Source organism: Amblyomma maculatum, chromosome 3 (assembly GCF_055883805.1).
Source record: "Amblyomma maculatum isolate TAMU_Amacu chromosome 3, ASM5588380v1, whole genome shotgun sequence".
NCBI lineage: Eukaryota > Metazoa > Arthropoda > Arachnida > Ixodida > Ixodidae > Amblyomma > Amblyomma maculatum.
In genome coordinates this window covers 160,694,297-160,721,042 of record NC_139346.1, presented here as the reverse complement: position 1 = coordinate 160,721,042, position 26,746 = coordinate 160,694,297, and the positions used below count along the sequence as shown (strand labels likewise).

At 46.0% G+C, this 26,746-nt stretch overlaps 2 protein-coding genes across 2 annotated transcripts in view; both read right to left on the bottom strand.

Annotated features, from left to right (window-relative positions):
• Nucleotides 1-445, bottom strand: part of LOC146196651 (calpain-B-like) — a 44,756-nt gene extending 44,311 nt beyond the window's left edge. Inside the window, exon 1 of the mRNA XM_084597051.1 lies at nucleotides 241-445. Within this exon, the coding sequence (XP_084453177.1) occupies nucleotides 241-273 (33 nt within the window). The 5' untranslated portion in view covers nucleotides 274-445. The remainder of the gene's footprint in view (nucleotides 1-240) is intronic.
• A 9,215-nt stretch (nucleotides 446-9,660) lies between these two features.
• On the bottom strand, nucleotides 9,661-18,137 carry LOC146196650 (lactosylceramide 4-alpha-galactosyltransferase-like). The gene is made up of 4 exons (XM_084596383.1): nucleotides 18,038-18,137; nucleotides 16,750-17,009; nucleotides 15,681-15,985; nucleotides 9,661-10,103 (listed from the first exon to the last, which is right to left on the bottom strand). Exons 1-4 carry the CDS (start codon nucleotides 18,135-18,137, stop codon nucleotides 9,782-9,784), a joined length of 987 nt encoding a protein of 328 aa, XP_084452509.1. The 3' UTR covers nucleotides 9,661-9,781.
• Nucleotides 18,138-26,746: the final 8,609 nt, after the last annotated feature.

Here is a 26,746-nt window from a genome sequence, read left to right as displayed (position 1 = left end):
AGTTATGCAAACCGAATTACAGAGGTGATTAGAAAACCGGAAGTACATTATGCTATGATAGCCTGCCTCGCCATTTGTGTAGTTTCTTCGACTAGGCTATAAAAAGATAAAAGAAGATGGAAAAAGGGATCAATGATCTTTTTAAATCCTGTAGAAACAAAAAGAATAGCGTTTGGCCATGTTACGAGCAAACGAATTAATTAGACTATAGACATTACAGAAGCCAGAAGCGCAGCTTACCCTATAGATTTTTTCCTTCTTGAAATGTTCCATTTTTCTTCGTCTCAACTTCCTGTAGCCTTCAAACCCGTCAACTTGCCGCAGGAAAGATATGCAGCCCAGAGCCACCGGCAGGAAACTACTAACGGCTGTGCAACCGCTGATAGGTGTGCCGATACATAACGCTCGTCACTTCCTCGCTCGCTCACTCACGGGCTCGGAAGTACTTTGAGAGTCTCAGTTTCTCTCTCTCTCTTTTTTTTTTGTATTCTTTATCTCTCGCTCTTTCTCGCGTCTCCCTGCTCGTTTGACGCGAGGCCGACGTGTCTATACGCTTGAGTCAGCGGTGACGAGGAACGCAGCTAGGAGACCGTTTGACAATACTGTTAACTTGCCAAAGCCCGGAAGAGCAAAGAAAAAAGTGGTTAGTGAATCACAACGGATGAGCGAGTAGTTAATGAGATTTTGCATGCCAAATCATGATCATGGCCTATAAAGCAGGGCGTTTCGCTACTGCTAATTTCTAGCTACTGGAATGTCGAACCCCGATGAAATTTCTGATGCGCGATGGAGGTGCTCAGGCGATCTGAATTTATCCGAAGCGCTAGTGCATAGCTTGCGCATAAATGCACATCGCCTCATAATCCTCAAAGCCCGCTATCGGCCAATCAATCACTTAGATAAGTCTTAACTTATATCAGTGGGCGTGTCTGAGCTTGCTATACCGTGAGAGTATATCGTGCTCTTAGATGGGACAGGTCAAGGGCCTTTAGTATGAATGTAGTACAGTCGAGCGCGATTTGAAGGTTATCGCGCGAGCGTCGACCAGCCTAGTACTCCAGGCACCTGGCAGCCAGGTTCGGAACAGGAAAAATCATGATTTCGCACTCTTCTCTCCCTCGTTCGCTGTTCCAAACAACAATATTCACCCCCGCGACAAACTAACCGCCCTTTCTCTCTATTCTAAGCTTTTCATTTATTGCGATAAGGTGTCCAATTTCAGATAATACCAAAGGACACGTTGTGCGCACTACAATCACTGCCGGTTCACAGAAAAAAAAAAGAAAGAAAGAAAGAAAGAAAGAAAGAAAGAAAGAAAGAAAGAAAGAAAGAAAGAAAGAAAGAAAGAAAGAAAGAAAGAAAGAAAGAAAGAAAGAAAGAAAGAAAGAAAGAAAGAAAGAAAGAAAGAAAGAAAGAAAGAAAGAAAGAAACTGATAGCCCAACATGGCTGCTGAAGGAACAGCAAAAAGAGTGAGTGAAGCTGGCCTGACACCTCCCTCGCCTCGGCAGAGAATTCTGGGCCATGGCGCTGTTCATGTTCCCCGTCGACGCTCGCGCGATAACCTTCAAATTGCGCTCGACTGTACATGAACGGTGCTCCGATACAAAGAAAGTAGCCGAACTGTTCCAGTGTGCAAGATGTACTGAGGACAAATTGAAGTAAGCCTGTGCCGATAAACTACCGCAATGTAACGACATATATACTTCCCACGAAAATGGCGCTTTTATCAGCTGTAAAGAAAGCAAAAAACTTTGGTGGCCGTTTAGCTTGGCTAAGCACAGATGTGAAGCCGCGAGCAAAAGTAGTTTACAACACACAGCCGGGGGCAGAATTCGGGAAAACTACATTGCAACGGCGTCTAGCTAGAGCTGCCTGGGATCGAGAAACTTGTACGCCTGGAAAATACCGTTCGAGAAGTGTTTATACATAGACAATACTGTCTTGCTGTCTGATTTAGTGAAACCCTGCGATACGACACGGAGTTTCGGAATGCTGAGTGACATGGGAGACTTTGGCATCCGAGGCAGAATGGTGAAATGCTTGAGTGAATTTTTGTCCTATCGTAGATTTTAAGTATGTTTCGGTGCCACCGCTAAAGAAATCTCACTCAGGAGACTGGTGGGCCTCAGGGGTGCATTTTAAGTGCCACACTATTTATAGTAAAAATTGATTTTTTAATTATTTTAGCTATGATGCTCATCATATGTACTCGGTCTGTGTCGATGACCTGCAAAAAAACATGCACACCGTCTGTGTATCCACTTGAGGGAGACAAGCTCAGCTGACTGCAAATAAACTAGCGACATGGACAAATAGAAAAGGCTTCAAGTTCTCCACAAAAAAAGTCAGTAGCTGTTTTGTTCTCATTTACGCAAGGTTTGCGCACCGATCTCATCCGTCTATCTAAATGAAATCTTGCTGCCCGTAAAACATCAGCAAAAATTTTAGGCATTAACTTTTGATAGCAAACTCACATTTGTGCTTCACATAAACACACTGAAAACGAAATCATATCTTGACCTGCTGCATACACTCAAAGTGCTCTCACGGAAGCCCGAATTATGTGTGTATAGCATACGGGCCTGCAAGACCGTGGCATCCGAAGTCGCTGGATCCACTGCATAACCTGGGCTTACATCTCGCGGCTTGTGCATACAGGATCTCCCCATAAATATACGTAGAAACAACCCCTCGATGACAGGAGAATCATGCTATGTGTTTATACATACTCAAGATACGGTTCTTACTAAACATCTGTTACCCCACATTTTACGGAGTGAACATCGAAAACACTATTCACTAAAAAACCTCAGTCGATCAAACTTTCGTTACTTAGCTTCGAAGTAAATGTGATGATAGTAAATATTCTTCCAGATATTGCCCCAAGACACAATCCGCTGCCCCGGCAGTATCGCTGCGCCATAGTGTGTGATTTCTCACTAACCCACTTTCAGGAACAACCAAAAACCCCATGAGCACATACTGCAGGCATTTCTGGCTCTTAAACAAAAATATGCTAATTCGCACACTTTTGCACAGACTGCTCAAAAACACAAATGCATGTGAGAAGTGCAATAATCTATGAGAAAGACCAGTAATCCTGCCTCAGTGTTAATCTATTTTCACTGCTAGGTGCACACGTGTAGCTGTAGAAAAAGTAATAAAAGAGAACATCAACAAGAGCATCATCTACACTGATTCCCTCAGCGCACTCAAAGTTCTTCAGCATAGAAATGCAGTTATATCATTAATCAGTCATCATACGTGGTATAAGACAAGCCATGGAGAGTAGCATGGACTGAGCATAAAATTCTGTTGGGTCCCGAGCCACAACCAGTTTAAAGATTATATGAGGTTAGCTTGCACAAGAACTAAAGATGAATGGCAAAATCAATAAAATACTGGAGTAAATAATAAACTGCGTATGGTAAAGCCTGTCATATATGGGAATAGAAATCAGGCTCCCATCGAAAAGTTCCATTGAAATCATTTTTGTCGTCTCCGCCTTGGACACGCACGCACGCACACACGCACGCACGTACACACACACACACACACACACACGCGCGCGCGCACACGCACACACACACACACACACACACACACACACACACACACACACACACACACACACACACACACACACACACACACACACACACACACACACACACACACACACACACACACACACACACACACACACACACACACACACACACACACACACACACACACACACACACACACACACACACACACACACACACACACACACACACACACACACACACACACACACACACACACACACACACACACACACACACACACACACACACACACACACACACACACACACACACACACACACACACACACACACACACACACACACACACACACACACACACACACACACACACACACACACACACACACACACACACACACACACACACACACACACACACACACACACACACACACACACACACACACACACACACACACACACACACACACACACACACACACACACACACACACACACACACACACACACACACACACACACACACACACACACACACACACAGAAAGAGAGAGAGATAGAGAGAGAGAGTTATATAACTGCAAAACAAGACAGGCCAACATGCGAGTTGTGTGGAGAGGAGGTGACCGTAAATCCCACTTTATGTTCATGCGAAAATCTGGAGAAATAAAAGAAAATACTGTCTTTCTCGTAACCAGAAGTAGCTGTAAGCATGCAATGGTTTCGGGCGTAGCACATTGGTTGTAGATGGTACTATACTCAATCTTGAAATAGGTCTAGCAGAGCACACCACACCACACCCCACCGCAGCTTTTTTTTCCAAAGGGCAGCGCTCTCAGCATCTCTCGCATGTTTTTCTTGTCGCGCGGAAGCGATCGCCTGTAACTGTGCGGCCTTAAGTAGACAGTTGATGTCCATGACGGCTTTGTCACCGTCTTGAGCGGCCGCATAATGGCGTTGTCGGCAGGGCTTACAACTAGTGTAACTCCCAAAGCGATCGCTTTCCGCAAAACGCTTTCTACCTCTCATTTCGTCGGGCTTCAACGCTTGGTTTAGCAGTTGTGACAGAGGCGGCACTGAAAGGCAGAACGAGGCCAGCCGATTTCCTTCATGTTTTACTCACCTATTCCACATGCCCACATCCTTCCTCCTCAGAGGTGGCACTTGCTTACTGGGAACAACTCATGTCAGCTCATTGCTACCAGATCAGCGACTCACGATCACCAGTGGCCCTCCAGGGGGTGGCACATCATTTATAAGAGAGGGGCTCTGCCCCCCACCTGCATTTGAATGGCCAATAAAGTTTACACCACCACCGTCAGTGTACTGTGCGATGTCAGTGCACGTTAAAGATCCCCGGGTGGACCAAATTACTCCGGAGCCTTCAACTACGGCACTCACTTCTCTCTTTCCACTTTCAATCCCACCTTCCTCTCTTCCTTTACGGAGCTCAAGAACCTAAAGAAACTCCTCTGATGTGGCTGGGACAGGTCGGTCACCACCGCTTGCGGCGGAGACTAGCCTGCTACTGAATTTTGATCTGTTGTAGGCCGTTATTGCACCCGCCACCGCTTTGGTGGTGGACAACGGCCGTTGTTGCGGCGCGCGTCTTTCTCCCCCTCTTCCTTTTCTTCCTTCTCTATTTTCTCTTCTGTCAGCACGAGGCTGCGGAGGTGGCTCAGCTACAGAGCCAGTAGCAGGTCCGTGCATTTTCTTTTCCTTTTTCCTACAGCCACAACAAGTTCCCTTGCGGAGCGGTTCAGGTGCCCACAGAACAAGTGTGACAGATACAGCGCCTTTCCTTTCATGTGAACCAATTATTTATGCACATGTGTTCGCGGTCACGAAGAGACGCTGGCCTGACAAAAACGTAGGGGCAGTAGCGCGTTCGAATGCTCCCTGCGCGTGTATACAACCATCTGCTAAAGAGCGCAACGTTATGAGCTGACGAGGCAGCATGGTGACAGACTCGGTTCTAAATTCCCGAATACGCGCCAAGCTTCTGCTCCTATACCACCCGTGTCGGGCGGCGTTCTACTCGAGAGTGTGTGGCACTGTGACATGCTTAGGGAGGGTGCTGAAGCCTGGGAGATAAATTATGTCGTCAAAATCTCGTTCGGTGCCAAGACAAGGGGAAACTGGTACCCAGACGAAAGCAGATCGGTGCCCGGATGACTAGAAATTGGTGGCCGGATGTTGACTCTTGGTTTATTTTGATGTCCCATCAATGTCGCCACAACGGGAGCTAAAAGCATTTCATGCCTAAAACACTTCCCATGATTTTGTGATCGACGCATCTCGTTCCAGCCTAACTTGCAACCCCGTCGGAAAAACTTACAGAATTTTTTTTGTTACAACAAAATTTCTGTGTGGTTTTGGACAGAGAACTTGCTCTGGCGACAGACATTTCTGTAGTAACATCAAACTTTTGTTTTGTTGCAACAGAAAAATGACAGACCTGCAGACTACAGAAAAATCTACATAACTGCAGACTACAGAAAAACCTACATAACTGCAGAAATGCACTACATAAAGTAAAAAAAGTCTGACGTAACGACCGAAATACACAATATCGTATTTTTTACAAGTGTATGTCTTTTTTTTTTCTCCTAAGTACTCATAGGCCAAAATACACTTGTTGATCTTCCTGGTGTTCTTTCGTTTTTAAAAGATGCGAACCTTTTAAACATGGTCGTAGTGTATAACGTAGTAGTGTTAACTTCGTCCCATCATACAGACATGGTAAACTTTGCGTTTGGCGCATGTTGGCCTTAGCTGTATATGTGCCGTAAAACCAAACACAACACTCACTTTCGTGGTCGGGAACTGCGGCTACCTCCGGTCCTGAGTGGACGTATCAGCCTATACTATTCCTAGTTCATCGGTACTCAGCCTTATTATAAACATCCGAGAAAAAGAAGGCATCATGGCGCCCAAAACCAAAGAAGAAGAATGCTGCCTCGATGGAGGTATCACCCTCTGGCTCTTTGTCTTACTTCATGGATGCTTGTTTTTTAAAGATCTCCACTTCGTGTCATGACTGCGATCAGCAAACGGATTACATAACGCTGAACGTGTTTCGGTTAAGTATTCGACAGAAGATTGACAGACGATTCAGATGCGCTAGGCTCGAAATATTGCGCACTGTCACCACTTGCCCTAGTTTAGCATTGTTTGATCTTCCAAGCCCCGACATTACAACCCTTTGCCTGCCACTTCCACCGTGATCTTACCCGCTGCTGACAGCTATGACCTGCGCCAAATTATCTATACGCGCCCGTTTAGCCGTCATGATAACCTTGAAACAAAAAGGCGCAACCTGTTCTGACAGACACGTCATGGCCGCGCTGTGGCATTTCTCCACGAAAACCAGGCGTTCGCAGGGCAAACTCGCGCATTGCTGCTGTCGTTGTTGTTGTTGTTGTTGTTGTTGACCAAATAAAATATGGCACATACCCACACAGAGGGATCGGTCAAGAAGTGGGCAGCAAAGAAAGCTTTTGAAGTATGCTTATACATGTAAAAAAAAATGATTAGAGGGGTAGAGGAAAAGAAAAGAAGAGGTGAAATAAATGGAATAAAAATGGAAAGTCATAATGCACACGGGAGACTGACACTGGGATTTGTAGAGCAAGTGATATGTTTGAAAAAATTAGCAAGGCAAACGATTAATTCCAGTAAAAAAATTTGCATGGCGATAAGAACAGATCAATGACTGTGTCCAAGGATAGTGGCGCAGAAAGAGAACAATATCGGGCTACTTAAACTGAGGCGAAACTGTTACAATGACTTTTCAGTCAACTGCCTTCTTAACGTATTGAAACTGTCGGAACCTATTGGCCTCGAGGGGCCAGCGTCGTCTTTTTCATGCTCCGCCTGAAAGCCAGGTATCAAAATGTAGCCACACATTCAAAATAAAAACCATCCAACTTTTGTTTGGAGCTTTTCCTTGGAGTCCGTGAGACAGGATGATCTATGAAGACCTGTCAGCGCAGGTGGTCTAGTTTAGTCTATCGTTAGATGCGGCAAATTGTCGCTTTATTTTTTCTAGACGCTTCTCACCGGGTCGTTCTCGCGTATTTGGAGACAAATTCGTTGAATACCTTGATTTAGATAAAAATATCTAAATTTATTGATCTGCTCCTCTTCATCCGACATTTACTGCCTGTGCAGATTAGGAGAGAGAGAGAGAGAGAGAGAGAGAGAGAGAAACATTTATTATGATCAGGCGTGAAAGGAGACAAATTTATTTCATTTTACTTTAGTCTTACCTCACACATTGCAACTTGGTGCGGGGTACATGCACCAATTCTGAAAAAGATGTTATACATTCCCTTTAAAAACGTGCATTAAAAGTGTTGTCTATGGAATGTGCAAAGAATAGATAGTTTGAAAGTCTCACAATCGGACCTTTTCAAGAATGCTATAAGGAAAAATTGCAGTTTTATTTTACAAGTATGTTAAAAGGGATTTTCTCTCATCCTCTCGAACATATACCGAGAAACCATTGTCTTATGACTAGCGTCTTGTTCCTTCGATTGCCCCTCTAATACGCACAAACTATGGGCCGCAGGCTATCTGCCACCAATTAGAGGAAATATGTAACAACTACCCGACCTTCATTTTGTGCGCTCTAGAATGCCACACCATTTCTCAATTTAAACAGATAATGCAGTCCATTGTTTAAGCCCCAAAAACTCTCTTTATCAGCATCTTGCTAGCCACAAATTAAGGCAGTGTTTCTGATTATGTTTGTACTAGCTTTTATATGTCTTGCATTATTTTGTTTCACGATAAAACATGGTCAAAAAACGTACGTTGTTTTTTTATTCGTGAAATTGAGTGAAATTTTGCTCTTACTATTAAGTGTAATTTATCTTCTTTTTTTTTTTCTGTGCATCTATTCATCTCATTGCTTCTGTTTGCTCTGCTGGCTGCTCCTGAATTGTAAACGAGGTGTGGGCTTAGTCAAGAAGCATTAAGGCCTCCTTTTCTCGCACCTCGTGGGCATATTGCTCCAAGTATTATATGTCCAATAAAATTCAAACTTCAAACTATCTTCTGACCTTGTTCCTCGCCCTTGCTTATGGGGATTTATGCAAGATGTGTGTTTTTGTTGTAAGATTTTGAACAGCCCATCTTTCAGATGTCTTTTTTTTTTTTTTTACTTTTCAGTGTCACGAGAACATTTGCATATAATTACTTGATTTCAATTTTTTTTCCTCCACTAATCAACCATGCTATGTATTCTTGGTCGCCTAGCCATTGTGCACGTGTACGAGATCGTAAAATGTTAGCGACACCATGCACCAAGACTTCCTTTACAGGACACACTGAGATCTTGCCTGTAGAAATATGGCTTCGGTAAAGGTTTTCTGTCGTCGGTTGACTGCTGTCTGTGTGAGGTACCGGAAGCAACTGATAATAGCTTCATTTATCGGAAGGATGCAAAGCTGTTTTGAAATCTGGTACAGCAGACATTGAAGCAATTTTATGACTTCTCATAGAGTACGTACGGTAACCTACTGTGCTTCCATCGTTGAAAAACACGCAGAAATATTCACTTTTTATTAGACTGCATAGCTTATGGAAGAATCGCATGACTACTTGACATCGTGCGTTCATTGCTTTTGCAAAATTGCATTTCAGCCGCACGATTCTTCATCGTGCACTGTGTAATAAACGGACTTCTGACTAGTGTCACTCCCTTTTGGGGACACGCTCAGTCTTGCCAACAATCAGTGATTAATTGCCGTGGAGCGCTTGGTGTAATTTGGTTCCAAGACAAGCTGTCTCAGTCGCTTCCCTGCCCTTTCCGTATAGGTGTACAATATTGGACAGTCTATATTGAAACATTATCAAAATAACGAACTGTAACGCTGAATAAATATTAAAATATTTCGTTAATTTGCTTTAAGTGCAACCAACTGCGGATGGATAATTGCCTTTTTTTAAACGTTCCGAACAGCAAAATGGGCGCACAGCAAACTCCGTGCTCTACTGCGTTGAAAAGTTTACGCCTGTGTGGGGTTCTTTCAAATATTTACAAAACGCCGCTACGTCCTCTACAAGGCAATAGTGAATGAATCCGGATGTCCATCCTTTAGTATATGCATGCGTAAGTAGGTGGAGCAAAATGTTCTTTAGCACCACCGAAATATATCTTATCTTTCTTCATAAACAATTCATCTGCCGCACGTCCCTTTGTTATCGTGCACACTGAATCAGAAGCGGCCGTACAGTCGCTGGGAAAGGGCGAACGTGCGGGGACAGTTCTCGATGGCCGCCCGCTCAACAAAAGATCCCCGCCGAATCGGTATGTCGTGGGTGCGCCCGTGAAATGTGTGCACCAGATAGCTTTGAGTGAAAGCCTCGCTGACGTTGCCGATGGCGGCTCCGTCGAATAGCAGCTCCGCTACAGTGTGGTTCAGGGGCAAAAGACGGCTGCGGTCAAGCACGGTCACTCCGCGGCACCTCTGCTCGTTCCCCACAGCTTGCTCCACACGTGTCGTGTTGCACCACCGCAGCAGGATTCTGCGCACAACTCTGTGAGGGATAATTATAGAGCACAAGAGTCGTAAGAAAATACCGCAGTTGCTGAAAAAAAAAAAAAGAAAAAGATGAATGCATCTACTCTGAATATTCATTCCCATCGCTGAGTTCTGTCGAGGCTATTTTCCTCTTTCTTCCAAACTCAACAGGATAACAAAGATATAACAAAATATACCACATTCTTTTTGTTGAAATCATCATCACTGCAGCCTAATCCGGTGTACTGCAGCGGATACCTCTTGCATATTTCTCTGCAATCCCGTCGGGGTGGCCCCTTAGTTAGGGCGCTTGACTACTGTGTCCAAGGATGCGGGGTCGAATCCCGGCCACGGCGACCGCTTTTCTGTGGAGACGAAAAACTAAGCACGCGTGTGCTGTAGGATGTCAATGCACGTTAAAGAACCCCAAGTAATTGAAATTTCCGGTTCCCTTACTGTGTCTCTCATAGCCTGGGTCGTTTTGAGATGTCAAACCCCATAAACCAACCAACCGTATTTCTCTACAATTAACCCGGACCTCTCCCGCCGGGGCCACCCGATTCCCTTAACCTTCCTAAATCTCGATCGACCAACTAAATTTCTGTCACCCCCTTCCGTCTGCCGAAATCATTTCCGTTGCAGTAAGGGAACAGTGGTTATCTCCTGTATCCACCTCTCAGATCGCACAGCCACCATAGGAATTGGAGAGATCCGATCACCAAAAGTACCCATGCCGAACAAAGGTACACCGCAGGGTTCAATAATCTCTCCAATGCTATTTAACATAGCAATGATAAATTTAGCAAAAAAACTGTTGACCCGCAATGATATTGGCTTCACTTTATACGCGGACGACATCACCATCTGGGCTACTCAGGGATCCTTGGCGCAAAAAGAAGAAGCTCTGCAAGCCGCTATAGACCTAGTCGAGGAATTTGCCGGGGAGAGCGGTCTTCAATGCTCCCCAGAAAAATCCGAACTTATCAGGCTACACAGAAGAAATTACAAGTCCCCAGGAGAAATTCAGCTCTCTCTAGGAGACCAGACAATTCAAGAGAAGGACAAGATCAGAGTTTTGGGGCTGTGGTTGCAAAACAATTTGAGAGTGGATTATACAATCAAAACACTCAAAACCACAGTCAACCAAATTTCCAGAATGGTTAGAAGGGTGACCTGGCACTGGAAAGGGATGAGGGAGGAGGACACCCTCCGCCTTGTACGAGCCCTAGTCGTTAGCAGGATTACCTACGGGCTCCCATATCACGAAATTAGAATCACTGATAAAAGGGCCATTGACACTATCATAAGAGGAGCCTATAAAACGGCCCTAAACCTCCCGCCAACAACATCAACGGAACGTCTTTGGGCACTCGGAGTGCACAACAACTTCGAGGAGCTCAAGGAGGCGGTTCTAGAGAGTCAGAAACAACGCCTAACAACAACGCAGGCGGGTAGGGAAATCCTGTCAAAACTAGGGCTATGGCAGGCACTAAGAACTTCTGAGATCGAATCACAAATTCCGACATTCACAAGAAACAACATCAATGTGAACCCGATACCCAAGCACATGCACCATGAGTTACAGAAGGGTCGAAGGAAAGCCAGAGTCAAATCATTGAAAAAACAATTGTCTAAAGACGCGGAAGTTGTCTACGCGAACATAGGGGCTTACGGCGAGCCTGGCAAGTTCACAATAGCTGCAGTTGACCACCAGAAGAGGTCAATTATTCAGGCTTCGATCTATGCCAAGGATCCTGCGGAAGCGGAATCACTGGCAATAGCCGTCACCATAAAAACACAAGACCACCAAAAGAAGTCATCACACGTAGTGACGGACTCCCAACCAGCCTGCAGGGACTACCTGGCCGGAAAACCTAAAAGAAGAGCGTGTGCAATATTACATTCCATCTCCCAGACGCACACAATTACATGGACACCTGGACACGAAGGCCTAGAAGGAAATGAGGTAGCGAATGATCCAGCCCGAGCTCTCACAAACCGGGCGGATCCCCATCCCTACCCCACCCCTCTCCTAGGACCATACGGCGACAGGCTGGAACACCTACGGTTAGAAAGAAGAATTTTCTCACCACCACACAAACAACTTCCTTCCTCGGACGCTATAGACTGGAGAAAAATACAAACAAACACATTCCCTAATCTTCACATTTTAAATAAGATAAGCCCAACAAAATACACGAGTTACTGTCCTTGGTGCGGTGCAAGCCCCACACTCTATCACATCTCTTGGGAATGCCAGGACAAACCTGACCCAACGTTACTAGTGCCATGCCCGACACACGAGCAGTGGGAGGCGGCCCTGACCAGCGACAACCTGGACCAGCAAGCCTGGATTATCCAGCTAGTCCGCAAGTCAGCTGCTGCCAGCGGAGCCCTGGACTAGGGGCACCGACCACCCAGCTCCTGCGAATTCTTACTGATTATTATGCTCATTAAAAGTTTTCTCTCTCTCTCCCTTCTATTCGTGTTATATGCCTTCCTGGCGCCGAGTTCATCCTTAATCTTCTTCACTCACCGATTAAGCTATCTTCCTGTCTCTTAACCTATACACTCATCTTTTTCTTTCTGCGGCTCGCGCTGTGCTGTTTTCAGCCTAATTCTAAGCTTTTTGCTTATTTTGCATACACGCCACGTATAAGCGCACGTTATGCGTATGCCAACGTCCACAATGTGCGTTTGTGAAGGCAACGCTGGTGTTTGTTCTTATTTCAGATGCGTTTTGCAGTCGAACTTAAAAGTTCTAAGGCAGTTTGTGGACATGACCTTACGCAAATGCTGCTGCCCATTGCGTTGACTGCGTGCTTTTCCTCCATGTTGGAGGATCCCGGAAACTGAAGTATATGGTAGTACGAGATTAGAAACGTGTAAATTTTACATTTATCACCGTATAAGGTGTCCAATACTGCTCTGTAACTTCAGGCATATAGAAAGTAAAAAAAAAAAAAAATCCAGGGAAACAAGGTGCGGGAGCTTGCTTCGTTCACTGTAGTCTGCTTATTTTATTTTATTTTATTTTATTTTATTTTCGCCGGGAGCACGATGTGAGGCCGGCAGGAAGCCGCTTGCGACTGTTGAGTGTTTTTCGAGAGGTAATAATTAGACTAAGAAAAAGCCCAAAATAAAAAAAAATAGTTTGCTTATCTTGAATTTGCTGACGAGGACTCCTGCCTGCTAGCAGCTACGGCGTAATTCGTCGGTCAGAGCAGTTTCGCACGTGGGATTTGCCTTGCGTCTGCCGCTGGGCTCCCTGTTCCCTTAAATTTAGGGTTGCTTTTGTGCAAGTCTTCTGCATTATTTCATTTGCGAAGGGTCACGAGCGAACGAATCCGCAATTGACCTTCATGCAGCCCCGGTGTCAGTAAGTAGCGTACGTGTGGCAGACCGCGTAACTCGGTCATTTACCATTCGTGATCGGCATTTCCATCTTCGCGTATTTCGTGAACATCGACTTTTTCAAGCAGAATTGTCCAAGCGATGGGGTGCACACACAAAGCAGCATCGGCAGTCGTGGTATAGTGCCGTCACTCCGTCGAAGTGTGCGACGCCGAAATGCAAGGAACAGCGCAATTGTCGGTTTTTTTTTTTTTTTTTTTTTTTTTTTTTTTTTTTTTTTTAACGCGCCGAAGCTACCCCAGGGCTCAGAACCGCGCAGTAGGGGAGGGTTACGGATAAAGTTTGACCACATGAGGATCTTTAACGTAAGCCGAAATCTCGACCCTCAAACGTTTTAGTTCTTCCCCTCCCTCGGAATAACGGCCGCCGCGACTGGGACCGACCTCATGTCCTTTGGCTAAGCAGCACAAGTGCTTTGGACTACCTTAAACACTTTAGAAATCAGTAAGTTTCATCAAGATGTACTCGCGATGAAGTGTGTGAATGTGGTATGGCGTCGTCCACGCAATGCGGGTGCGGACACTTTACTTTAACCTGAATGATATGATTGTAGAGACAAAAAAAAAAAGTAAAAACGAACGAACGAACAAAGCCCGCAAGTGAAGAACAGCTGAGAGTGACATTTTAAAATGAATGGAAATGATATGCCCCGGCGCAGTTCCTGATCTTTACACTGTTGTGAATTTCTTCGCTGCTGGTGCCTTTCCGAATGCATTTTAAACACACAATAGCTTTGCTCTGGTTCGGTCTATGGAGTTTAACGTCTCAAAGGGACTCGGACTATGAGAGGCACCCGAGTGGAGGGCTCCGGAACTTTCGACCACCTGGGGTTCTTTAACGTGCACTGACATCGCAAACACACGGCACCTTGCTTTTCTCCTCCATCGAAAAGCGGCTGCCGGTATGTTCAAGTCGCTCAGAAATGTAGGCAACACAGCAAGGTCCACGTAAGGATGACTCGGTGCACATTATTTATGTCTGAAACCTTAAAATAAAAGAATCACCAAACCGAGGAAGCCACTCATGAGTTCCACACCAGGCAATCCCGTGACCGGATTCCTCCAACATGGCTTCGCTTATCGTTGATATACGGAGTTTCACTCACAGATATAAGGAGGGAGGGAGAGAGAGAGAAAGTGAGAACAGTAAACTTTGAATTTCAAGCTTAGCCAGCATACAGTGACAGAGAGTATGCCTTCAAAGTTCAAGCAGAAACCTGTCTGTACTACTTCACACGAAGAGTTTTAGGGGCAAGTGGGGAGTCCGTACGGGATTTCAACAGCAACGGCAAACAACGAAGAAAGCGCGGATCAGCAAACAGCTCAAGGATCACCGGGTGCATACATGTCCTTGGATGCGAGAAAAGAATAGAAACGTGTACGCAATATTATTGGCCCCTTTGCCTGCGAGTTTGTTACATGTGAGCCTCTTACAAACGCATCCAATAATGTCATAGTTAAGCGTTATGTGCACTGATTTCATATGGCACTGTCACGTATAGTGATCGTTACGGTAAATGTAGAATGCTGTGTTATTCACTCCGAACAAATCCGAAACCGGGCTACAGATACCGGTTCAGGGTGCTGAAAAGACGCTAATAGCCATGAACATATGATATATTAACTATTAGAAAGAACTATTGCTGCTTATGAGAAGTATTAATAAACAGAAATTTATTTAATATAAGTTTCAGACAAAATCAGTCTCCTTGTATATTTGTTGAAATTCGAACAGTATACGTACAAGCAATGAAGGGGAAATTATTATTATTATTATTACTATTATTATTATTATTATTATTATTATTATTATTATTATTTTTTTTTTTTTTTTTTTTTTTTTTTCACAGATAGAGTTGCCCTTACGCTTAAACATAGAAATTTCAGCTTGTGGACATTTGTGCTCACGCTATTCCGTTAGTAAGAAACAAAAATGCAGATGCATACACTTAAACACTGCTTAAACACTGCATTAAATGGCTGCTGAAAGCTGCGTATTCTATGCAGGGTGTGTGTTCTTTTCACTCATAAATTACTTCTTCCAGTTCACCTTTCCATTCTTCCAGCCTCTTCTCGATATCGTAGACTATACGTCTATACCTACGACGAATGCAGTGAATGTTCTGAAATATTGGCCACTCTTATGCAAGGAAATGCTCAGCGGCGCCGACGCTACCTGCCTTGGTCCATTGTAACCCCAATCTTTGGGATAGTAGCCCGAGACAAAGTCGCTGAGGCACTCTCGGATGAACGAATGGTGGGCAGGGAAGGAGAAGAAGTTGTTGGTGACCGTGTCGTCGGCCGAGTGGGCGATCACGGCGTCACCCACACCGTCCAGGTTGCGCAGAAAGATGACGTCGGTGTCCACGTACACACCGCCGTGCTTGAAGAGCAGGCCCAGTCGGAGGCCATCGGACAGGTGTACGACCTCGTAGGGACCGCCCTTGTAGGCCCCCTCGCGAAGCCACAGGTCGAGATCAGTGTCCTGACAAGAACATAGGAAGAGGAAGCATCTATGCCAGTCGAATTTTCCTTTCACATATCCTTGCCGCATGCGGAATGGTAGTGCCATTAAGAGCGAACGTTTGGCCATCATGCTCAGGTGTTTAGTGAGCGGTTGGAAGCCTCTTGTTTCTTGTTGAAAGCTCTGTTTTACGTTTTACTAAGACTCGGACAAAGATGTCTTTCAAAATTTGGTTTCAAAAACTTATTAGCTAACAGTGGATCAACGACTAGTTATCAATGAGCCAGCACTCGATATTCGCCGCCGCATCGGCATCGCATCCTTTTTTGCCTCATGCGCAAGCAATCAGTAACGAATATCCGTGCGATTATTTCATTCGGAGTGGAATCGGCATTTACCCAGACTACTCGTGCTCGGTTCGACATTAAAGCAACAATTTTCGAACAACATTCGGTTTTGAAAAAAAGTATAATTTGCACGCTCTTAAAAAATTAATGTCAATTCACTGAGCTCAACACCACCCATGAGCGTAATGCGCGCGCGCGCGTGTGTGTGTGCGCGTGCGTGCGCGTGTGCGTGCGCGTGTGCGTGCGCGTGTGCGTGCGCGTGTGCGTGCGCGTGCGTGCGTCCGTGTGTGTGCGCGCGTGTGTGTGCGTGCGTGTGCGTGTGTCTGTGCGTGTGAAATAATTGACATGATTTTTATTTTGGTCGCCCGCTTATAGAAAGGGCCGATTGGTGTGAATAACATCTAAAGTTGAGAAAAAGCTGTAAAATGTCTTGAGTACCTTGAAATGTTTCATGTAGTCCAAATAGAAGAAGTGCACGTTCGGAAAGGTGCGAAGAAGCCTGAAGAAGTGGCAAAAGGGCGACAGAAGTCTAGCGGTGGCGTGCAGGTAGTGGATCGACCACCGAGGATGGAGCCGGGACGCTGACTCTAAGGCACACGCCACTCGCGCCCCAATAGCCCGAGTCTTCGAAGTTTCTAGAAAAAATATCCGCCTTCGTGTATGATTGTCTCCTTCCGGGAAGGCTGTTTCTTCCAAGACTGCAGCATAGAAAGCGGTGGTTATTTGTATATTCTTATTATCTATGAAAGACAGGGGACAACGTAACATTGTAATGCCACTCTCACTGATCAAAATGGTAATAACGTGGTTGTTATAAAAAGGACATGAACCTAAGTTACTTCTCTATAGACTATACCTCCGCTAACTGGATTGATTTTAGGGTTGGCTGTTCTAAAGTTCTCTGCGAAGTGTCTCCCGATGAAATCCAGATGTTATCACTATATTCCATTGCGGCTTCCATCATGACAGGAAAGCCTTTCGTCAGTGCATGACGACGAACCCCCCCCCCCCCCCCCTCTCAATTTGCATTGAGTCAATTAACAACGTTATCATAGACCTTCAGTTGAAGGGCATGAATTAGCATTTGGAGATATCTTTGCGTACTTCAAAATCACAGAACCGACAGCAAATGGTAAGTCTTATTTTGTCAAAAGACATTCTTCTGCGCGTAGTTATGTTACTGTGTATCGGGCTTAGCGAGCAACGTCTTAAATGTAGACGTCGCTTGAAAAAAATATACTTTTTGTTGTTATCCTTATCGTAACAATTATGACCACCATTCGAGAGCTTGGGGCCTTGTGGACAAAGTTAAGGTGGCACCATAAAATTTGCGAACTTGCGGACGCCGACACCTCCACGTGCAAGGCCAGATCAGGCGCCTGCTAAGTGGATATTTCAATAGTGCCTGGAGGAAGGCAATGGAGGTGGAGGGGGAGGGGGGGGGGGTGAACAGAAAAGCGCTAAGTCTTCTGAACCTCTTCCGGGGAAAGAGTGATAGTAGTAAGTGTATTGTATCCACCGCTGTTCTCATACGTGCGCCCCTCCGTCGCCATCGTTTTTATGCCGGCGTTTCAGAGCGAGAAAAAGGAAGTGGGCGCCCTTGTAAAGGTATGACAAAGAGGGCACAGCGGTTTCAAAACGACTGAACAATGTAATCAATACTTCTCATAAAACGTTCCACGGTACGTAACAGAAGGCGTAGCAACAAGTCGCATACAGGGCTTACGCATGTCGTCCCAGCTCGTACTGAAGAGTAGGACGGAAAACGTGCACATCAAACAAAGTGTTAGCAGAAGCCGCCAAGGCAGTCGAGCTCCTGCTGTCATGTTCTTCTGCTTCTTTCATCATGCGCCAGCTATCTTCTTCGTCCTATAAAAAACGAAATCCCCCCGAAACGTGGCGCCGATGTATTGCTCAGTCCACCGACAGGCCAATTGGAAGAGGAACAAGTATTTTTATTTTATTTCGCAAATTTTTCTTACCAGGAAGCCATGTTATATGAAATCATGTAAACCATTTTCTTGCAGGAACCGGAGAAGGCTGCTGCTCTTATTGTTGTCGGTCACCCACTTGGGGAATTCTCGTCCCTTATGGCCGTTAGTCCTACTTCCTGCAGAATCTGTGTCCTTGACGCTCTTGGACCTGTAGATGTCCACAGCAGGTGGCGAACGTCCACCTTTGCAGCCGAGGTAACACTTCGGGCATGTGGCGGGTCATATTTCTTTTTGAAAACCCTATCGGCAGGTGACCAACGGGGTAAGATTCGCGCCAGGGAATACCATTTCCAATCGGGAAAAAGGAAATGTGCGTAGGAACGCGAGCACGGGTAAGTTTCCTTAAAGATGATGCTAGGATGGGGAGAGCGGAGCAGGTTGGGGGGTGCATTGGTGCTTGGAACAATTGGTGTGTAAGGTTGTCAACTTTTCTCTGCTAGGCATTTTCAGCGGCATCTTGTGCCCAGTGTATATAATGTACTGTATAAAGTTAGGGCGCAAAAAAACAACCACACACAGACAGACAACGACACAGCCATATTTTTCATATTGTTAAGGATCTTGGCTTCTAACACATTGGCGTATGCCTTCGACACGTCAGCAGTCACCAAGGTGCGTACGACGTTGTTATGAGGCGATACGTCTATGCCCTCTTAGCCAACCCATTTTCTGTACGAAGGGTTTTGCGGAACCCAATTTGACACAAATTGTAAACAAAAAGCACAAGCATGTATTGAGGGATAAAGAGCCCGGTTGAAGCAGCTGTGGCCGGCGCTGTGGAGAGGATGATCGAGCGCCTCCTGCAGCTTCCAGGGCCACGCTTGCCAGCCGTTGATGTCGTTAGGTGCCATGTCAAAGCAAACCGAATAGGTCACAGACGTCCATACAGCTCAATGCAACCGCCCAGAATTTATATACCCTCGTTTCTGTTTTGAATCCGACAACTGGCCTAAACACTGTTGCCAATCAGAATGCAGATTGACAGGTCATTCTGTGCTCTCTTCGCACGCAAGGTCAAATTGTTTGAGTGCTTTCGTCTTGTCATGTTAATCATTTTGGTAAAATATTTGTTCAGCTAAGTGCTACTGCTCTCTTCCGTGCAAAGCCATTATTTCTGATAAACGGAATAAAACAACACCAAATTTCATACTAGCTTAAATATCTCGCTTCCCTTCGTACTTGAGGTTCACTTCCGGGAACAGACTTGATAGACACAAGAATACGTAGAGGGTCTAATTCTTTCCAAAACGTTTTGTATCCGACCCCTATCCTGAAAATAATCCCAAAATTTGGCTTTATATCGGACTGGCTCACCACTCAATATTTACAGTACTAAAGATATCATCCTCTAAAAACTTTTCGCTCGAGAAAAACCTTGTCCGTGCTCAAATATTTTGAATGTCTTTGCGATGACTAATATTCGTAGCTTGCACTTAAATAAAAAAAAAAGGAGAAGGATTTTACATTTTTGCGAGTGTGTAATGTTCCTGCTACGCGGCCAAATTTAGTTGCATTTTCAAAAATTATCACACTAATTTACCGCTATTATTCAAAACCACATAGATGACAAGTTCCCATGTGCTTGCTCGGTTGCTGTGAATACTGGACTAATATATACATGCTTTTCGAGTCATGGCACAGCGTCATAATATCAAGTTCACTGAGATTAGAAGCTAAAAGTACTCATCTAGTAGAGTTCGGCGAACTCCCTCCATTCGATGGGCTACACGTCAATAGTCAGCTTTGATGTGTGGGGAGAATTCCTGCATTGAGTATCTACGTGTTATTTCCAGGAGATGACTAGCAGCAGTGCCAGCGTTGTCTCACTAGAGTTTATATGCAGTCAGATGCAGTTTGTGGCAAATCAGCTTGAAAGTACGCTGTCTGACCTACATTTAATCAGCTTAGTCCTCCAATTAATGGCAATATAGCAAGCTGGGCCATGTGTTCTTTTTTAAGCGTACATGATCAGAACAAAAAATTTTGCATCTGTGTGGGCTCAAAAGATGCTATAGCATCGCAACCTGTATGTCATCTCGCATATTTCATCGTAGCCTGCAGTCCCTTACAAAAACTGGTGTTGAACTTCTGTGGAATTTTGTGAAGTTGCCTCAATAAGCATTGTTTAAAAGCTGTGATAATTCGGTGGCATTTTGTCGATGAATATTGAGCATGTGTTGAAAAGTGGGTATGGTTTCCTTTTTGATCCGTTCACTGGAATGCATCGTAACTGAAATAGCCGCAAAAGCTCGATAAAGTTTCAAAATCTCATTGACGATGCAATGAGATAAATCTTAAATGCGCAGTTTTTAGATCGATTCGATCAGCGTCGTAAAGAAATAGACGCGTGCCGGCCACATTCAAGTTTCGGTGTCAAATATAACCTCGTGATCTGTAACGTCTGACTTCAACCAAGTTTCTGTTAATATTAAGATATCACTACCGTTGCTTTCTAAGTAGGAACAAAGTTCAATGCGCTTGGTGAGAAGGCTACGTATATTAGTAAAGGATACGTTAAGCCGCTTTGGTCGATTGTTGGCATTTGAAGCATGCAATATATATCTCTGTTGGCGTGTTACCGAGGCACGGTTAAGCTATCTGGAAGACTTCAGCACGGCGTTTGAATTAGTGTCATATTTATAACCTGTTAATCAATCCCCAACTTATTCACTTGAAGCTTGAATGGCATTTGTGTACATTTTGCATATTCAAGAAGGGTCTTCCTGGTAATACGTATTTCCGCGGAAAAATCCTCATGCACAGCGAAGTTGCGCTCCTTGAATATATAAGTTTTTTCGAAAACGCGTTTCCTGTCTTTGCAGCTGGGATAAGAAAACTGGAAATTTAGCTGGGATAAGAAAACTGACAGGGCAGGCAAAGGGGGGGGGGGGGGGGGGGGGCGAAGGATGGCGAGGAAAAAAAAAAACGTCAGGCTGTGGGACGGACAAAGGAAACCGCCTAGGACAAGAAGGAAAGTAGCGGCATAAGCGTGGAAGGAAAGGGTGTGGGAGGAAAAAAGGAAAGAGCCCAGAGGGAGGAAAAAATAATGAAAGAAAGCAAAAAAAAAAAAAAAAAAGTTGCCAATACAAATTCGCGAAACTAAGTGAAAGGCATAGTAAATGCGCAAATAAAAAGCTCCATTCCCGTTGATTACTCTGTGGGGGCGCCCACATGACGGGCGACAGGGCCTGCAAGAAACGCTATCAACGCCGCTATAGTCGTCCCTCCCGTCCACAACAGGCGCAGCCGCAGCAGGAGTTCAACCTCACGAAGGAGTCCTTCCCAAGAATCGAAGACGGACACCATCGCAACAGGAGCAAAAGTCCTGGACGAACTGGATTCCAAAGCCGGGACACTGGGACCCATTACCAAAAGGTGAGCTGGGCAGAGCAAGCCTCCCGCTCCACTAAAATCCGATCTGAATCAAAAGAAAACTCTAAAACTCAGGAAACTATCGAACGTCTAACTAGAGAGAATCAGGAATTAAAGCAACAGTTGGCTCTGGTACTGGAACGCTTAAATACACTCACAGCACCTACTCCTAAACCTTCTCCGTCCATTACTATCGCCCTCTCCACCTCGGAGTCAGATATAGCAGACCAATCAGAGAGCGATCCCATAGAATCCTCCCCCAGCCCGCGAAAAAGAAGAGGACACAACAGCCCGATCCAGCTGGCGAGGACCCCAAATGCGCATTTCAACTAATCCGTAAAGAGCACAGGGGGCTCAGACAAAAGGTTGATTTAGGCTTTACCCAAATCGCCGAACGCTTTACCAAGATAGAGAATATTCTCGACATGCTAGTTGCTCGGCTCTCCCCCTTCGACGCCCTGCCACAATCCTCCCCGTCTCAAGCGCCTTCCCAGCAATAACCCCCCCTTGCGCCCTTGCCTCCTCCTCCCCCTCTTCACTCTGCATATGGCAATGGAACTGCCGCGGGTTGCAAAGGAAGAGAGACAATCTCTCTCTATACATACAGCACTCTACACCTTCCCCAGATGTCATCTGCATACAAGAGCCTTTAAAGGCATGCAAGCTTCTAGGCTATCAGGCTATACACTCCCATTCTACTTCCCCGTGGGCTACCACATATATCCAGAGAAATATCGTGTATGTAGGTCACGATCTGTCCGACCTCTATTCCGACTGCACTCTTCTCGAACTCCTCCCCCATCGTAAAAGACAACTCTCATATTTCATTTTAAATATCTATTCTCATCCCAGATAACCTTACTGCTGTATTTGAAGCAGTTGACAGGGCCATCCAAATAGCAGGCTCCGCTCCTATAGTGGTAACGGGTGATTTTAATGCGCCACACGTAGACTGGGGATATAATAGGAACACTCGCAAGGGCACCAGCCTATCTCAGTACATTCAGCAAAATAGGTGCACCCTAGTCACTGACAGTACACTAGCCACACGCATTGGCAACAGTGTGAGCAGAAATACCAGCCCAGACCTTACTTTTACTAAGAACGTCCGTCAGGCTAACTGGACTCACACGGGAATCAACCTCGGCAGCGATCATTACATCCTAACAGTTACGCTGCCGTCTGCTAGTTTACGGCCTCAGTTTCACCTTAAACCTATTGTAGACTGGGACAGGTTCCGCAAAATTAGAGACCAAAACCCGGCACAAGAAATTCATGACTATATGGACTGGGCTTCCAAGCTCCTACGAGATGTATCCCTTAGCAAAAAATTGGCCCCGGCAGAACATATTGGCGATCCAGTTGACAGCAGACTACTCCACCTCTGGGAGGCCTATCAGAATTTAGAGAAACGATGGCTCAGGCAAAAACATAATCGCAAATTAAAACGGAAAATGGCGCAAACGCTCCAGCTCATCACCGAACACGCGGCCGAGCTCTCGTCACAGCAATGGAATCAGATATGTAATCGATTAGACGGCACTCTACACATGAAGAACTCGTAGTCCCTCCTCCGCCATATGCTAAACCCATGTTCCTCACGGTCAGAAAATAATAAACAAATCACCAAACTACTGCACGAGGCGGAGAAACAGGGGCAAGACGTTGAAGCAGCTCTTAAAGCCACATACTTCCCCGACCTAAAGCAGGAACCATTACCGGCTTACAAAGGAACCCCCAATTCAGACTTGGACGCTCCCATCACAGAGGCGGAGGTATGGGCTGCCATGGGTAGGCTCCGCACCACGTCCGCACCAGGTCTTGATGGAGTAACTAACAAAGCGCTACGAAATTTAGACGCCAAATCATTAGCCTCTCTCACTAGGTACATGAATCAACACTGGGACCAGGGCACGCTGCCCCCGGAATGGAAATCAGCCAAGGTAACTTTCATACCAAAACCTAACAAACCTTTAGACCTTAAGAATCTGAGACCAATCTCTCTCACCTCCTGCACAGGTAAAGTCATGGAGCACGTAATCCTAAATCGACTTAATCGATACATGGAGCAAAACCAGCTCTTCCCCACCACCATGCTTGGCTTCCGCGCGGGCCTGTCAACTCAAGACGTCATGTTACAACTTAAGGAGGATGTGCTCAATCCCGTTTTCCCTCACATCACCAGAGCTATCCTTGCATTGGACCTGACGAAGGCTTTTGATAATGTTGCCCACTCCTCCATTTTACAATCACTGAGCGACCTAAACGTGGGCTCTCGCACGCATGACTATATTGCTGCCTTTCTCAGCAACCGATCCGTCTGCCTACAATTAGGCACCGTAAAAACTTGCCCTTTCACGCTAGGCAGTAAGGGAACGCCCCAGGGAGCAGTTTTGTCCCCATTTCTATTTCATCATCATCATCATCATCATCAGCCTGATTATACCCACTGCAGGGCGAAGGCCTCTCCCATATTTCTCCACTTAACCCGGTTCTGTGCTAGCTGCATCCACTTGACCCCTGCGAACTTCTTAATCTCATCCGCCCACCTAACTTTCTGCCTCCCCCTGCTACGCTTTCCTTCCCTTGGAATCCAGTTTGTTACCCATTTCTATTTAACATTACTCTTATCCCGTTAGCGAGGGATCTTGACAAAATTCCTTCCATCTACCACTCCTTGTATGCGGATGACATCACCATCTGGGCCAATACCGGCAACCATGGCGAAATAGAATCCAAACTTCAGCTGGCCGCTGACACTGTTGCTACGCATGCAAGCAGCATTGGTCTAAGCTGCTCGGCAGCTAAATCTGAGCTCATAGTCATGGACCTAAAAGAACGGAACCCCCCTAATATTCAAGTCACATTAAACGACACCCCCATCCGCAGGGTCAATAGAATCAAAATTTTAGGTCTCAGTATTTCTGACAACGGCTCCAACGCCGAGACCATAAAATTAATTCGTGCTGCCATTTTGAATACAGCCTCACTAATTAAGCGTATCGCCAATCGCCATCGCGGCATGAGGGAAGCAGACACACGTCGCCTCATTCAGGCATTTTGCCTATGCAGGATCACCTACTCCATCCCTTACCTCTACCTCACACCCACGGAGACCGAGCAACTCAACAGACTTATCCGCACAGCTTACAAAAGCGCTCTCCTCCTCCCTAAATCAACGCCTACTGAAAAACTACTTCAACTATGGGTTCACAACACCTTGGGAGAGCTGGTAGAAGCTCACCTCATTAGTCAGTACCACAGACTCTCACATACCGAAACCGGCCAAATTCTTCTGCGCCGAATTGGGATAAACCTACCCGGTCATACCTCGGCCACACGCAATCCTCCCACCGCTGTTAGCAACAATCTTTACATTCCGCCTCTTCCCAAAAATACCCACCCGGAGCATAATCGTGAGAGACGAAAAGCTAGAGCCAAGACTTTGCACAAGCACTACCCTCCTGGCGCTCCGGCAGTTTACGTAGACGCGCCCGAATATTCAAACCGACCAGCTTTCGCATTAGCCGTCGTGGATGGATTCCACAACACGATAGTCAGTGCGTCCATTCCAAATTTGCAGGATTCCCTGCAAGCTGAAGAAGCAGCAATTGCCCTAGCAATCACACACTCCTCTGCGGAGTATATCTTCTCAGACTCCAAAACAGCAATTAGTAATTGTGCCCATCGCAAAATCCACAGTGCGTCCATTCCAAATTTGCAGGATTCCCTGCAAGCGGAAGAAGCAGCAATTGCCCTAGCAATCACACACTCCTCTGCGGAGTATATCTTCTCAGACTCCAAAACAGCAATTAGTAATTATGCCCATCGCAAAATCCACTCCCCGGCCGCAAACATTCTAGCATCATCCCCTCCACCGAATCACCTCATCACCCTCCTCTGGGTCCCTGCGCACAGCGAACACCCAGGCAACACGGCCGCTCACTCCCAAGCCCGAGCACTCGTCAACCGGGCTGAGAGCGACCTGGTGCCTTCGTCTCGCAGTGCCAGAGATCGGCTTCTTAATTACCACGACCTCATCGTATTTTATAGAAATTCCCGCCTGCTGTACCCTCCTCCGCATAAATCTTCCCAAAAGCGACCAGGCTTTCTGGCGCAGACTTCAGACGGCCACAGTCATGACCCCTTTCCTTCTCTCTGTTATAAACCGTGGCGAAACCTCTCCTCACTGCCACTTGTGTCCTAGCACCAGAGCCGACTTTACTCACGTCTTCCTGAACTGCCCGAACAAACCCAAGCCCCCGTGGCAAGGGCCAAGACACCAGGAGCGATGGGAGGCTGCTCTGCGCAGCTCGCTGCCGGAGGTACAGCTTCTGACAGTGAGCTGGGCCCGAGGGGTCGCCGAAGCACAAAAGTGCCCGGCCATCTAGAGCGGCCTGAGGGCCCATCGTCGTCCTGCTCCCTCGCTTCCCTTTACCCCCCCCCCCCCCCCTCACCTGGTTCTTTTTTGAATCATTAAAGTTGCAACCTACCTACCTCTCTGCATTGTTCTGGCACTCATGCAAGCTATCAGACAAGGAAATATAGACCACAGGACAGCTTCAATAAAAATGCAATGATCAACTGCATCCACGAGCGCGGCCACTGGGCGCGCACGGCGGTCCCAGTAGACGGTGCATCTATGAGTTGCGCAATTTATTTCAATAATTTTTTACGAGTTGAGAAAGGCTGCCAACGCAGATGAAGGTAGTGTGTCCTCTTTTGGGAAAAATGATTCACTGAAAATCTCGACTCAGCAAATCTGGACATGATTGCCAGATCACTGCTCGTTGTATGGCAGCGATACAAACTTAGCGTCGCTTCGCTTCGTAAAGCTTATTCGAAGACGTGAAAAATATTTTATCAGGCCAGTGAAAATGTGTGCAACCCAGCAACTACAACCTAGCAATTCATTTGTGACCATGGAATGCCGCGAATGGAAAGAACGAACGGCGAATGCGACCCACGCACAACAGATCCGCAGCGTCTCCGCTGCGCGGCCGGGCGCACGGGCCACTACAAAACTTTCCTTCCCGCCGCGAGGGGCGGGCGCATCGCGCCGCGCGAGT

Bases quoted from the DNA above. Each gene is read 5' to 3' on its own strand.
- LOC146196650 (XM_084596383.1), bottom strand. From the start codon at position 18,137: ATGACAGCAGGAGCTCGACTGCCTTGGCGGCTTCTGCTAACACTTTGT. The intron at 15,986-16,749 runs GTACTCAAGACA...TGTTCTTGTCAG, and splicing joins ACTACATGAAACATTTCAAG to GACACTGATCTCGACCTGTG. The intron at 10,104-15,680 runs GCAGGTAGCGTC...TATCCCTCACAG, and splicing joins TGGGGTTACAATGGACCAAG to AGTTGTGCGCAGAATCCTGC.